This window comes from Charadrius vociferus, unplaced genomic scaffold (genome assembly GCF_000708025.1).
Source record: "Charadrius vociferus isolate BGI_N301 unplaced genomic scaffold, ASM70802v2 scaffold317, whole genome shotgun sequence".
NCBI lineage: Eukaryota > Metazoa > Chordata > Aves > Charadriiformes > Charadriidae > Charadrius > Charadrius vociferus.
Window position 1 is genome coordinate 269,917 of NW_009649193.1, and position 14,598 is coordinate 284,514.

General features: G+C 40.5%; 1 protein-coding gene across 1 annotated transcript in view; it reads right to left on the reverse strand.

Moving 5' to 3' along the window:
* PKHD1 (polycystic kidney and hepatic disease 1 (autosomal recessive)) overlaps window positions 1-14,598 on the reverse strand; it is a 272,152-nt gene that overhangs the window by 120,351 nt on the left and 137,203 nt on the right. Inside the window, exons 44-46 of the mRNA XM_009888974.1 lie at window positions 12,856-12,990; window positions 9,521-9,656; window positions 7,534-7,780 (exon numbers count right to left, since the gene is read on the reverse strand). Of these exons, the coding sequence (XP_009887276.1) occupies window positions 7,534-7,780; window positions 9,521-9,656; window positions 12,856-12,990 (518 nt within the window). The remainder of the gene's footprint in view (window positions 1-7,533; window positions 7,781-9,520; window positions 9,657-12,855; window positions 12,991-14,598) is intronic.

Sequence of the window (14,598 nt, forward strand, 5' to 3'; positions counted from 1 at the left end):
TATGTAATTTAGCTCAAGTGCATTGTGCAGAACTGCTCGACATAGATGGGCCACAAAGGATTTGTTAAACCAATCAACAACATCAAGTAGAACAAATATTAACTCTCCTGTTTATGTTTACCATTAACTTACTTATCCTAAGGGTCCATATCTGTGTGTATGAAGGCAGACACCGTGTTTAGCTCAAAATGCTTTCTGTTTGATACATTTGTGTAATAAGCCATCATGATTATCCCTCTCCAAAACAGGAAACAATATAGCATTGAACTTCAAATGCGACACCAAATGTTTATATCAACAGACCAATTTCTTGTTGGCCAAACGGAGACTAATTCCAAATTATGACCATACCAAACACTTTACAGGTTTGATGCTGTGCCCAAAACCAGTTCATTTTGTTTTAATTGCCAAGAATTAAGAATTTTCAGCTGTTTTGACTAAATCTGTGTGTCTTTATTGAGAGACCAAGGACATGATTCAAATCTGCCTTATATTACTAACCCTTGCCATCAGTGAGTTTTTGATTCCATAGGTCTTTTGGAAAATAACTAGATCTTTGTCCCTGATTCTGAGTAGCCACTATGAGATACATCTTCTGAATCTGAAGTAAAAGAAGAATTGAGATAATGTCTCAGGAGCAGAGAGGGTTGTGAATGACAGGCTAATATGGCTTCATTTAAGGTAGTTTTTGAGTTTGCTACCTCTGCCTTCCTAACTCAGCTATGTTGTTAAATCAGGTCCTCAGCTTCTATAGTTTGCAGGCTGGTGTTTTAAGGAATACTAAAATCAGATACAAATTCTGAGCTGGAAAGTGGCTGGTAAGACAGCAGTTCAAACGTCTCTGCAGTATACATATAGCAAAGACCTGTGGAGGACCACAGTGTCCTTCGACTCATCCCACATCAGGCAGAGCTCTGAAGCTTCCAAAGTGAATCTTAAAGTCTGGACACTGGTACTTTGGGCATGTTTTTACTGCACCTTCATTGCCTACTTGCAGTTGCAGTCCTCTACCTGTTAATACCCTGTTAGGGCTGATAATCCATTGGTTATGACAGTGAGTCCCACCTGGCATACCTGGCTTGGATCTATCCAGCCCACAAGAAGCATCTAACAGCCTCGCCAGCCTTTTCCTTGCAAGCAAAGAAATCACAGGGCTAGCAAATGCCGCCTCAATGCTAACTATATCTCCTTGCACCCAGAAACACCCCAGAGAATGGTCAGGTTGAGGGGGTTGACCTGGGGAACATTTTCTCCCGCATACTCTTAAGCCTATGCAGGATGTGGCTTTGCTGCCAATAGCCCCGGTTGCAGGGGGTCCTACACTGGGAACCAAAGTTCTCTTGGCTGCTTTGGTGGGATGGCCCAGATACCAGAAATACAGTGCAGTAAGAGTTGAATCTCTGAAGTTTAGCTGATGTGTGGGTTAAGTGAGCAGTCAAAAGCCAACAATTTAATATTTGCCTTCCACGTTATGCCAGGGGAGCCCTGAGAGGGCTGGGTTATGAGGCCAAGTCAGCGTGTAAACTGCCCCATGCGTGAATGCAGTCATGTACACAGCAAGGATGCATGACCAGACAGCTACTGAACATGCACACATTGAGAGAAGTGTGATTGGAAGGGTGTTTCCCAGCAGGTGGGTGTTCATCTGAAGGCACCACAGTAAGTAAATATCAAAGGAAAAGCAAAACTAGAGTAACCATTTGAACTCTCTTCAAGACTCAAAGACACGGAGGTAGGGGGTACGCTATTCTTTTCACACTAACCCATCAGCAGCGGCTGGGTTTGCAGCAACTGAATGCATGCACTACAGGAGAGGATATTAGACCAGATTTAAGAATTAAGGCTATAAAGAAGAAAGTTAATCTTTTCCTCTGCAGCAGACTAAGAAGAGAGAAGCAATAAAAAGCTCGAACTACAAGACTGGTGCTGAGCAAGTCCCAGGTTTCCGCAGCGAGAAGGGGAAAGCAAATGAAAGGGAACAAGAGGCAAACTTCCTTCTGGTGTGCGTAGCCGCAAAGTGTTTGGAGTCCCCTTTGCCGCAAGGTGCTGCCTGGCTGACGATTATTCTAATGCTCTCCTCTTGTAAAAATTATGCATAATGTGAAGAAACTTTTAAAGTCACTTAATCATGTTATGACAATTTTTTAATGAAAATTTGTTTTAATATTAATAGAGACTCATATTTTCATGATAATATGGGTAGCAGTGGCATTTGGAGCAGCCGTATCTAGCCTGCAGCCATGCTGTGCTGTGCCATGGCATAAGCTGTTCTTCAGACTACTCAATAACTTTCTCACATATAAATTTATAAAGACTTTTATAAGCTTCAATTACATTTTTAAAAGACATTAAAACCCTCTTTAAAGGGTGCTTAAGTGACACATTAGTTTAACTTTTAACTGGACTTCATGAAGAAGGTTTTTCTTTACAGCAATGCAAGCTTGGAAATGGATCCCCATTGCCCTGGAAGTTGTTGGGTGAAACCATTCAGGACAGAGTCAAGAAGTGCCCAAGATACTATTTTTTCTTTTTATAAAAAAAAAAAAAAAGTCTGCTCAGGTTTTTCTCTAACAAAAACCTTTTTTTTTTTTTTTTGTTTCCAAACATCTGTTTAAGGGGGAAAAAGTGCCAATACACTACATGCATTCTGGTAAATTAAACAGCACAAAGATAGTCAGTCACTTGTACTCAGTTGCCCACATTGTAACCTAAATAATTAAAATGGTTGCAGATATACTTTTAGCTCACACCAACCAGCCCTATCCCAGACAGCTCCCAGGCAGGGGATCTTTCCTAAAAGGTAGCGTTGATGGAACTGCCCTGACGTTTTGGGGGCTAACCAGGCTAATGACATGGCCATGGCCAAGCCTTGCCAGTTGCCCTCAGGGTCAGGGAATGAGACTGAGGTTGCTGGGACAGAGGTTGCCAAACTAGGACTCTGCACTCAAAATCCATTACTTGCCTCAGCCTTTAAGATTTTTTGGAGCTTTTCTCCCTGAAACAGGAGAAAGCAAAAAAAACACCATCTCAAGCCCCTCATGCTTTTTATTGAGGAGCCCATAGATGGTACCACTCTAGACCAAGAGGAAGCTACTGAGCACAGGAGATGAGACTTTTACTGCTATTGCCTGAAACCTTCTCCTTGTACAGCATGACTTGATGCCAAAATGAGGATGCTCTTGTGCTAGCACTTCATCCTGATGATCAGCAAATGTAGGTTCAGTGCTTAATGCCTGGGCTCAGAGGCTTGTAATAGTTTTCCACCCCTGGTTTTACAGCACCCCTGTTTCACTGACTACAAGGTTTACCATGAGTGGTAAGTACATCAAGCAAGTTGCAGATTTGACAGGTCACATACTCCGAAACCTGGTAAAGCACAACAGAAAGATTCATTCCAGAGCAATTTTTATTTCTTTGCTCATCAGAAACTAAAGAAAGCCAAGCAACGGTACTTTCATCTTTTTACTGAGATTAGATGAATCCAAGAGACTGGAAATTTTTCCTGTCACCCACCTATCTTTATTCTCTCTACTCAACCTCTGCAAAGTGTTCCTAGTCATGTTTTGATGAATTAATCATAAACTATTCCCTTTTTATTGTGAGCAATCTTCAAATATATCTGGACAAAATTAATCCATTCTTCTTCTCCTCCCACCCCCTCATTCTCTGGTCATGCTGTGGATATCTTATTAATTGACTTTCATCCTTCATCACCTCCAGTTCCTTTCATTCCCCACCTTGGTCCTCTAGCAGGACCATTTTGGAGCACTGTCCGTGTCACTGAAGCCTCCCCGACTCCCTGCTTTGAATGCAGGCTGATGCCTGCTCTGCTTGGCTGTGTGTTGACAATCTTTCAACCTAACATGATGGCGATTTGGCTGGTAGGAGCTACCCAGGAGGGAGGATCTGGAAACAGCACAAGAGGATGCTCTCAGTGTCTTGGGTTACTCAAGGGACAGTCTAACAGCTGGCTTCTGCTACTCAGACTGCCAAGTATCTTTGATGTAAGTTGACTCCCAGCTCGTGTAGATGAAGAATAAAAAAGGGGAAGAAAGATGACTTGCTCGAAAGAAAAGATTGATTGAGAAGTGCCTGGTCATTGATATGATTAATCTAAAACCCTTGAGCAATTTTCTGGGCAAGACAAAGTTCAAGTCAGGGCTCAAACTTTCCCAGAGTTCAACAGCAGTAGTGCAAATGAACTCCTATTTGTACTCACTCCTTAACCACCTTTTGATTTAAGGAGGAATAAGGTGTATCAAATACATTACCTATCATGAATTATTAGCATTTACATTGTGGCAGTATCCAAAAAGACTCAAATCAAAACTACAGGAAATGTTGTGAGAAGTTCCATCCACCTGCACAGCATCAACCCAAAGAACTAGTAGTCCCTATAATCAAGGTAAACACAGACTAGAAAGGGAACTGATTTTCTAAGACCTCATGGTTAACTGGTCCAAAAAGACAACTGGCACAGTTGTATTTTGTCTTCTCCTCAGTACCCTTTTTTGTTAAATCAGAATGATTCCCAACTCCTAATTTATTGCAGACTCCTCTTTTCATTATGAGAAACAGTAATCACATGCAAAGCCTGCAGGTAGCTGAATGTCTTACAGTTTTCCCCTTCAATGGAACATGTGATTTTTTTTTTCCTATTTGGGAAGGTGTTTTGTTTCCTCCTTCTTCTAAAATGTGAATTATAAGACAGACATGAATTATTAATAGCCCTCTGACAGAGCACTTCAGGATTTCTGCCTGTGTACTACTAACCTGAAACAGCAAAAAAAAAAAAAAAAAGATAATGGTTCAGGCTTGTACTTCAAAAAGAACGTAAAATGTTGAGGAGGGCACTAGGAAGGGAAGATGAGCAAGGGAAAAAAAACAGGAGTGGTGTTTAGATCACTAAAAGCCTTTTCCACCCCCTTTCTTTTTATGCCAGGAATTTGCAAGTGTCCTCCCTGGATAACAGAAGTGGTGGCAATACTTTGCTGAGCAGTATTTCTCCACTGGATCTCTTTAGCTGCCAGCTGCTCAAAGGCAGGAACAAGTCTAGCTTGGGGCGGTACGTGCAGCAACAGAAGTGAGCTGGGAGCTGTATGACCACCAAAGCTGATGGGAAAGACCTGGATGTATCCCAGGACTGGGTTATTACAAACACGGGATATGAGGCAGTGACAGCAGGAGGCTGAACTCTCCAAACTCATTTTCTATCCCTCCAGAAATTAAAAATAAAAAAATAAAAAAATCAAAAGTGGCATTCTATTGCTAACTTATAGTAGACATGATTTACTGGGAGTGTGAAGAGATACCAGCAAGAAGGACATATACCATACATCGTAAGATTTGGTTAAATCCACGCAGATCTTCTCCAGCAAAACCATGTCTCATCCAGTTATAGAGTGTGTAAGCACTCAGACACAGATCTGTGGCTACTCCTCTTCTGATAAGCTCACTGGTGATGTGGCCTGCCCTCTGGCCTTGAAGCCAGCTGGCATGGCCTGGCCATATCCATGAGATCAAACTCCATCAGCTTCCAAAACAACATGGGCACATATAAACTGCCCTACCGAAAATGGTTTCTTGGGTTGTGTTGACCTCTAAATTGTACCAATGAATTGCTTGGGCATGGGATAGCTGTCCTGGGCCAAAACCAAGCCAGGAACCATTCTGAGCATTTAACAGTGCAAACAGCTGAAACTGGAATGGGTTGAAAAATAAGTAAAAAAGAGAAAGAGACTGCATTTACATATATATGTTCATGTACAGATGTGCAAACACCTCCTGTTCTTGCAAAAGTCTTATTTTGCCTAAAACCAATGTAGAAGACAGGTAGAGGAAAAATAGTCTAGTGGTGGACTTGGCAGTGTTAGGTCTGTGGTTGGACTTCATGATCTTAAAGTTCCTTTCCAACCTAAACAATTCTATGATCTTCCCAGTAATTTTTGATTGCCAAATAAGCTCTGAGAGCTACATCACATATTTACCATAGTCCCTTTCACTTATAAAGTAATTTGGTCATTTATGCTTTGGATTTCTCTGTCACAATTAAGACAATAAACAAATGGGATTTCATTTCCATCTATAAACAATGGTATTATCACAAGTGCCCGTTGAAATCAAATGAAAATTGGAATCTTAACTCTGGAAAAGCAGTTACCATAGTTGCCAAAAAAGTTCTGTCACTCACAATAACAGAAGTTTATTCTTGACTCTTATATCTCCCTCCCATAACTGTATAGACTGAAACAGATTGGTTGGGTTGTGAGCCTGGGTCAGTCTTAATAAAGGCTGATGATCTGAATTGACTAAATTCACCTCGTAGCAAGCAAAGAACAGCAAACTGAAAGACCAGAAAGTCCTGATGAGGTGGGTCAGGAAGTCATGGCTCCAACAGAGTGGCAGAAACATATCTACTGGAAAGTTTTCTTTTAATTAAATACATCATGAACTTATTATATCCTCTATACAATATGTCATGAGAGCTGGACCCACAAAATCATAAAATGTTGAATCCAGTTTTAGTAGAAAACATAACACATGCCTCTGATGGTTTATGAAACTATGAAATCAATGAAATCAGATGGCAAGGATTTTCTGCCTAGGACATGAAAAACCACCCTATTCATGACCACCTATTCTTTGGGAGTGTTTGGGGAAATCTCTCCCAGTGATCATAAAAGCAAACACACTCAGAACTTGACTTAAAATCTAATTAATTTCAAACTCTTTCTTTTTTTTTTTTTTTTAAATACTCCATCTTATTATCAAGCGAGGTGTTTCTCTCATGATCTGGAAGTATTTTATAGGTCAGCATTCAGAAAATCTTGGCAAAGTTTGCAACTAGCCCAGTAAATCTCTGACTGTCTGGGGCTTGGCCATCGATCTCACTTTAAACATCAATGCCCACCTTGAGCTGAATTCTTAATTCTACAAATGCCAGTTTATATCCCCCTGGTAATTTGAAGAGTGGCAAAATAGCAATACACCACAGCCTCCACTTAAAGGCCCACTTAACACTGGTGGAATTGCCTCTGGACAGTAATCAAGACTATAGATAGGACACCAAGATAAGAAAGATAAGCAGCTTGCTGAGAACATCAGGAAAAAAAAAAAAATGAACTTGGGCAGGCCATATCTAATTTAGTAAATAAAATAAACCAAAGACTGTCCTCTGGCTTGGAGGTCAATTGGCATGCATAATTCTCAAAGTTTTCCTTGCAACTATGCTCCCTCCCAAAAACATGATGCCTACATCCAAATTACCAGCTGGGAGTCATTCTTCTTCTCTCTCTCAAACCATGCCTCAGAACTATCTGGGTGAGAACAAGTAGCCAGAACAAAACCAGTGCCAGAGATCACGTGGACAACAACATGGACTAATGTATGCCAGTCCTCAGCCTTTTGGCCTAGTTTAGGACCCAGTAGAGAGGCAGGAGTCCTGGGACCATGTTCAGACCCGGCAGCTCTCTCAATATAAAACATAGCAAGCAACACCCATGTTGATTTTTTGGAAGTGGAATGGTTACTTACAAATGAAGAGACATACGGTGGAAAACAAGGTCACTGCCACAAACGCTGCCACCAGAAGCTTGACTGAAGTTGGCACTGGTTGTGCAAGACACCGCCAAGATATCTGTGGAAGGGAGGAGATGACTTCCTTTCTGCCCCGTGATAGAGCCGTCGAGATCCTCAAGGATGGCAGAGTGAGGAAAGGGGAAGGACACTTGGAAAGGTGAGTTGATGAAGGTCAGACGTTCAGTTCTCACTGTAAACCCACCTGAGAGGAACAAGCAGCAGTTCAGAAACAGAGACTGACCTCTTCAAGTAACAGGCCTGAAGACATCTCTGGAGAAAAAGAGACTATCTTCATTTCACCTTCACTTTGGAAAAATGTCTGCTCAGTCAACGAGAAGGGGAGATTCAGGAACATAAATAAATTAATAGAGATGGTTGTAGGAATTGCCATTGCCATGCTATGACCAGGTCCCATCTGTTCAGTGCCCTGTTGTGACAGAACTTGTGGTTACAGACTCTCCTCTGATCCAGGTGCTGCTGCTGGTCCTACCAACATCTCCTCAGTGACTCCAAACTCTTCTTCACAAGTCCCACTGCCAAAAGTCGCAATCCCCAAACCAGTGATTCTTATAGATCCTTTCTGCCTTGTTTATATAAGATAAATACTTTAGAGATAAGGACTGTTTATGTGTGTGTAAATATACTTGTGTGCATATGTACAGCACCGGGCACAATAAAGCCTTGGTTGAAAAGTGTGGCTGGACAATCCTTTCATTACTGTGACACAGCTACAAAAAGGAGGAACGTTCATGCAGGCTAAAGCACAGGAAGTTTTTGAACACATGAATAGTTCCAGAAGTGTCAGAAAATCATTGCCCCATGGACCAGAACAAGTCAGCTTTGACATGAGCATTCCGGCACCACATTTGGTTACTATTTGATTATCATATTGTCAGCTGTAGCTTCTCTGAGTCAGATTTTACTGTTCTCCCTGTCCTTTGATCTCACCTCCTGAAGTCTTTTTCTCTGTTAAGCTATTGTAGGGCAGTATGCATTTATATATAAATATATTTAAGAGGTAATTGCAGTTGGAACATTCTTCAAAGAGCCTTTGGGTACCTCTTCAAAGCTCAAAAGGACGCTTAGTTTACACGTTATGTTAGGCAAATTCACCTAAGGTTTAGGCTGGCCTGAGGTAGGAGCTTGGTGAAATTCTGTGAGCTTGTGTCATAGCTATTAAAGAAATCGTCGCTCTTGAAATTTTACCTCCCAAAATGAAGAAGCCGTAACAAGTCAGTGTATAAAAATCCTTTGCACTGAGAGAATGAACAGTGCAAAAATAAGGTTACCTTCATCTTAAAAATATGTATGGTATGCGGCTTCAACTAAGTGATGAAGCTATTTCCAAGGGAGATTAGAGAGGACCCGCAACCTCAGCTGGTACAGAGCAGCAAAGGTGCCTGGTTCAGAGCACCAGCAGTGTCAGCAAAATGCATGCGCTAAAGGGGGTGAGTATTGTTGAGGACTGGTTGTTATGCACATCTTTACAATCCCAGCTCAGGCATTTTCTCAGTTCATCTGAGCTGCACATCACACAGAGTATTTATCTTGCGTCTACATACTGTCATCTCATGTCCCACCTCACTGCGAATGGGGAAGAGATATTATCCATCTGCCCCGGTTGGGGAAGTGAAACATAGACAATAGTTTGAAAACAATTCATACAGTGAAACCTAAGGAGGGCAGGTCTGCAAATACCTCAAATCCAATCTCTCAATAATTCACCTATAGTGAACATAGTGACAAGATTACAGAAGCAAAACTGGGGCCAGTACTCTTCATCATACGGTGCTTTTTGTCGGATTCAGCTGAAATATCTATCAATGGTTGTCAGTGGAAACTATGAACTTCTAAACAGCTGAACCTGAAATGGGAAGAAGCCAGGGCTTAAATAAGCGTAAATAAATAAGCTGGAGCTTAAATAAGCATAAATCAGACTCACCCTGCCCTTGGTAACAGCCAGAACAGGTCCTGATCGCTGTGCAAGTATGAGCATCAAAGTTCCTGAAAGCTGTGTTAGAGATGAATAGTTGGTATCTTTTGGGAGTTTTTAGTCCCGCTGACATGCAGGTCTTATCCTGCAATGAAGAAATGAAGAGCTCTGGGAAACATATCACCATGTGAACCTCTAGGTCTAATGAGTTCAGGGTGCAGCAGTTGGGACACAAGGATGTGACTGCACCCAGGCCCAAGGCTGTGGGGCAATGTACTCTGTTTGAAGGATGGATCTAAGCTGTTGCTTTGCAAATTCTTTAATTCACCATTTGCAGTATGTGATAGTATTACATTCAGGGCAGTGATTGCCTTGTTTGCTTTGTCTGAGTTGTTGCGTACTAGTTAAGGTTGGACATTTGAAGGAAAGGAAACTGCACATTCCCTAGGAAGAAAGAATCCACCTGGAAAACACAGTGAGCAGATTTGTTTACAGCCCCTTTTACTTTACCTCAGGTCATCCAGCAGGCAGGAAAGTTCCCTACTCTACAAAGCTAATCATCCTAATTTACCTTTTAAGAAAAACCCGAGTGCTGAGATTCAAAGCCCTTGTGTGTGATTGGGGTGGGGGGAAGCATTTAAGCTAGGCTCTCGCCAAAGCTCTGGTTGACATCAGGGTCCATCAGAACAACAACATGTAAATCCGTAAGAGACAGGAGAAAATGTAAAACGTGAAAAGGAAGAGCAAAACCCACAAGTGATGGGAAACATAACGGACAAACTCGATTTTGTGGTGATTGTAGGCCATGACGCAGGGGAGGTGTACACCTCTCTGCCAATTTATCTCGGAGGCAGGCTGGGAAGAAGAATGTGCTCAGAGCTGGTGGGTAGCCTGGAGGGGAAAGGGCTGGCAGGAATGTGTGATGCTGTTTTTGAGGCCAATAAACACTTTTGTGGAACAACTTTCAAAAGCAACAGTAGAGATCCAATTGAGGAATCTACCCTCTGTGAAAACAACCTCTTTAATTGAAAATGTAGAGTGAAATGGACTTCTTAAAACAGTTTATCACTTCAAAGAGATTGTGCTATATTCAGTCTCTATAAGTGACAGAAGATCCATCCCCTTTTTTACTCTGAAGCCAAAACACCTGGGGGTGATAGTCCTGGTGATCTTCTTCCAAGTCACTACTAAGCAGAAATCCCTGGCTTCTGGTAACAAATTGGTCAGAAAGACTGTAAGGTTTTTTGCTTACACTTGCCTGTTCTTCCATCCCACCCCCATTTCTATCATTTTTTTTTTTTAGTTAATTTATTTTATTTAAATAGATAGCAAATAGAAGAAGGGTGTGAGATGACAATTCCTCCCTTGTGTGTGTCATCTGTCTCAGACCTCCTGCTTTTTCAAGAAGAAACGCTTTTCCTCAAAGGGCTCCCCAAGGGCAATGAGTTGCTTTATGAAAGCATGGAAGAGGCTTGCTGAATGTATAGGAAGACAACGGAAGTCTTTCCCTTGCCTTTTACAGGCCGTGCCACTAATGTTTTAATTGATCAAAGCCCTAATGCTTTAATGCCCTGATATTTCCAGAAAACAATCTTGTTTTAAAGCACTTCCTTCAAAAACTGGAAGGGCTAGCAGAGAGGAATATCCAAGGTTCCCATTAAATTAATGTCATAAAGTTTTAATTGATATTAAAGAGACATCATTATTAAAGGGAGAATTACATAAATTAAGATGTAAATTATGACAAGGAGGCTCTTATCATGAGATAATCAAAGATAATCACCCCCCTGGGGTACTGCAAGAAACAAGGCACAGCTGAGCGCCTCTATATCTCTTAACAAGTACAACTTCGAAGTCCTTCCATGGATCCTGCAAAGCAAAAACAAAGACATCCACCCTTTGGTGTCCAAGAGAAACTCATCGTGTCATTGGGATGCTGCAAGGTTGGACTGCTGAGGCCAGGATTATATCTGAGCTATATACTTTCAACAAAGCAATACAGAGATTTCTTTCTGTGAGAAAACTCATTTGAAACTATTTTTCTGCCAGTCAGAGAGAAAATTAATTTAATAAACAACAGCAGAAAACTGAGCAAAGCAAAAAAAGCCATCAAAATCATGAACAAGCAGCTGTGGCCAGTTGTAACTAAGATTCCATTGTTATCCATGTTATTAATCTGTTAACAACCTGGTAGCACCCAAAGGACTTTGTCAGCTGCCTAAAGAAATAATGGAAGAAGATCATATTTACTGCATAAATAAAAATGTTACATTTCGACGGCATTTTTCGTTCTCATGTTAAAAAGTAGCAGTCTGTGTTCCAGGTGGACTAATGATGCCATGAGAGAGCAAAGGAAACCAAAGTGTTAACTAGGATAGAAATCAAATCTGTTGTTCCCCCTCATTATTCTCAAATCACTAAATTAAATCCAGTTGTGTATGGTTAAATGGTGTCTGTTTATTCAGCACAAGGTATGTTATTTTTATTATGGTTTTTTTTAAATTTATGTTAAAAAATCTTGTTTAAATAAGATTTATGATTTCTCTCAAAAATTCAGGTTGTCTGAAACACCTTTTTTTTTTCTGAGACCATGTCAATCTTGGAAAAAAAACACAAGTAGGGAAAAAAATAACACTTATCTTACTAAAATCCTGCAGCTCCTAAGTTGGACAGAAGTGTGATTTTGTTATTACTTTTGTATGTTGTTTTATAAAGAACATACATGAATATGAATTATAATATAAAATCTTCTAAGAGTTCCAAATTCAAATAGAAAAATCAGAGCTGATTTGTTTCAAATTTGTTTAAAAAAATATTCAAAACTTCCGTAATGAAATAAAAATATGTTTGGAAAAAATGCTGAACTTCCCTGCAGAATGCAATCTCCAGTTTCTCAACAGCTGATGTTTATTCAGCTCTAACATCAGCTGGTATGAATGGTATATCTGAAAAATGATGCAGGATCCAGCTGATCAAATACTATTTCTCTTCTGCTGCTGTCAGCAGAAGTAACAAATCCTTATTTCCAGCAGACTGGGAGAGCGGTACCGATGCTCCAGGTTTCTCTGCTTTATCATCACATCAACATCCCTTGCAGGTGCTGCTGCTAACGGCATAGTCTTTCCAAGGAGCAGAAGACAGCTAGAGGACTAAGTAAACAGTGCCCAAATTTCATCCTGAAGCTGTATTTTTCTTTACACACAGTCTATTTAAAATCCACGTTTTACCCAAGCTGCTGTGGAGCAGGTGCTGTTCTTCAGGTTGCTTTCTTTTTTCTCCAAATTCCTATTTGAAGGTTAGCTGTGTAACTCAAGAGATGTTGCGGTAATTCCTGCCATGCTTACCTTTTGCCCAATGTGTCCAATTAAAACGCTATCAGCTACAGAAGTGTTTCCCAGGCTTTCTACGATGTCAATTCCAAAGTCTTTGCAAGCGTAAATCCAGAAATGTTGGATTTCAAGGTTGCTGCTTCTAAAAATCTATATACAAGCGTAACAAAGGATTAATAATAAATAATAATTAAAAAAATGGTTTACAACTCTATTTTCCTTATAATACAATAGAAAGGGGAAGTGCAAAAACACACAAAAGTGTTAAATGTATATTTAGTATTCGATAATCTCCCCTTAAGATCTGGTTTCTGCTTTCAATTAATAATACAAAAATCTTTATGTTCTGTTAACTTATTTTCATGTTAAAAGGAAAAAAGAACAGTATGAAAGAAAATCAGAACTGACAATCAGTAATAGAGAGGGTAAAAGTGCTCTAAATTTGGGGGGGTTTATTATTGGAGAGAATAGTAAGGTAAAGAAGTTAACATTTGTAGTAGAAAGATGCGTTGAAAATAACCAGAGGTATTGCTTACAGTCACCTAACAGCAAGAAGAGTATTCCTAGAGGGAGCCCAGGGAAAGAAGCAGAATAAACTTAGTTATTCATGTATGCTAGGTCAGTAACATACAAAGAAATTGCAAGTTAAGCAGAGAAAAGCACACAAAGAAAATAAGCTTTTCCAGAAAGAGAATGCACCAGTCTGAAAAAAAAAAACACACTGAAATATCGGACCCTTCAAAGGAAGAGCCATAGAATGGGTTAAACTAGAATACATGGTTTGCAGAGAAATATATACAATGTTTTCAGGTCTTCAGATGGGAGGTTAAGAGGATCACAGCCTCTAAGCACCAGTATGGGAAGAAAGTATCAGATAATAAAGAGTGGTGTGGGTTTTTAAATCAGATTAAATAATAGCGAGCTACAATAGCTGGAAAGTGAAGCTAGACAAATTCAAACAACAAAAAGTGTGTATTTTTAACAAGGGTGAGAAAAATTCCCACAGAAACAATTAACCCCATGAAGGGAAGAGATCCTCTACCAACTGCAAGTTTTATGAGTAGCTCAGATCCACTGGCAGGATTTTTTTGGCTGCATGATCTAGCGGAAGGTGTCCCTGCCCATGGCAGTGGGGGTGGAACTAGATGATCTCTAAGGTCCCTCCCGACTCAAGCCATTCTGTGATTTTACAATCCTCTAATTATAGTGGCCGCCATATTCTAGATGATTACACAGGATACGGGCTATTGATCAAAGCAGCACTGATTCTGCACTGAAGCAGTAAGGAGAGCTCACATGAATTGTGTTTCTGACCTTATCACCAAAATAGGAACCTCCAGCTGAGGGACACGGACATAGAGGTACAAGAGCTTTGACCATAACTGTGGCCTATTTGAAGCCTTAAAAGATGAAGTCGGTGTAGAGGTGATACACTTGTAAAGATCCTGAGCATCTGTCCTCGTTTCAGCTGGGATAGAGTCAATTTTCTCCCTAGTAGCTGCTGTGTTTTGGATTTATTATGAGAATACTATTGATAGAACATATTGTTTCAGTTGTTGCTAAGTAATGCTTTTATTAAGTCAAAGATTTTTTCTGCTTACTGTAGAAGCTGAGAGGGTACATAAACAGGACAAGCTGGCTAAAGGAATATTCCATACCATAGATGTCACACCCAGTACATAAATGGGGGTTGGCCAGGGGGCAGGAATCACTGTTTGGGACAGGCTGGGCAACCAGTCATTGGGTGTTGAGAGCAAT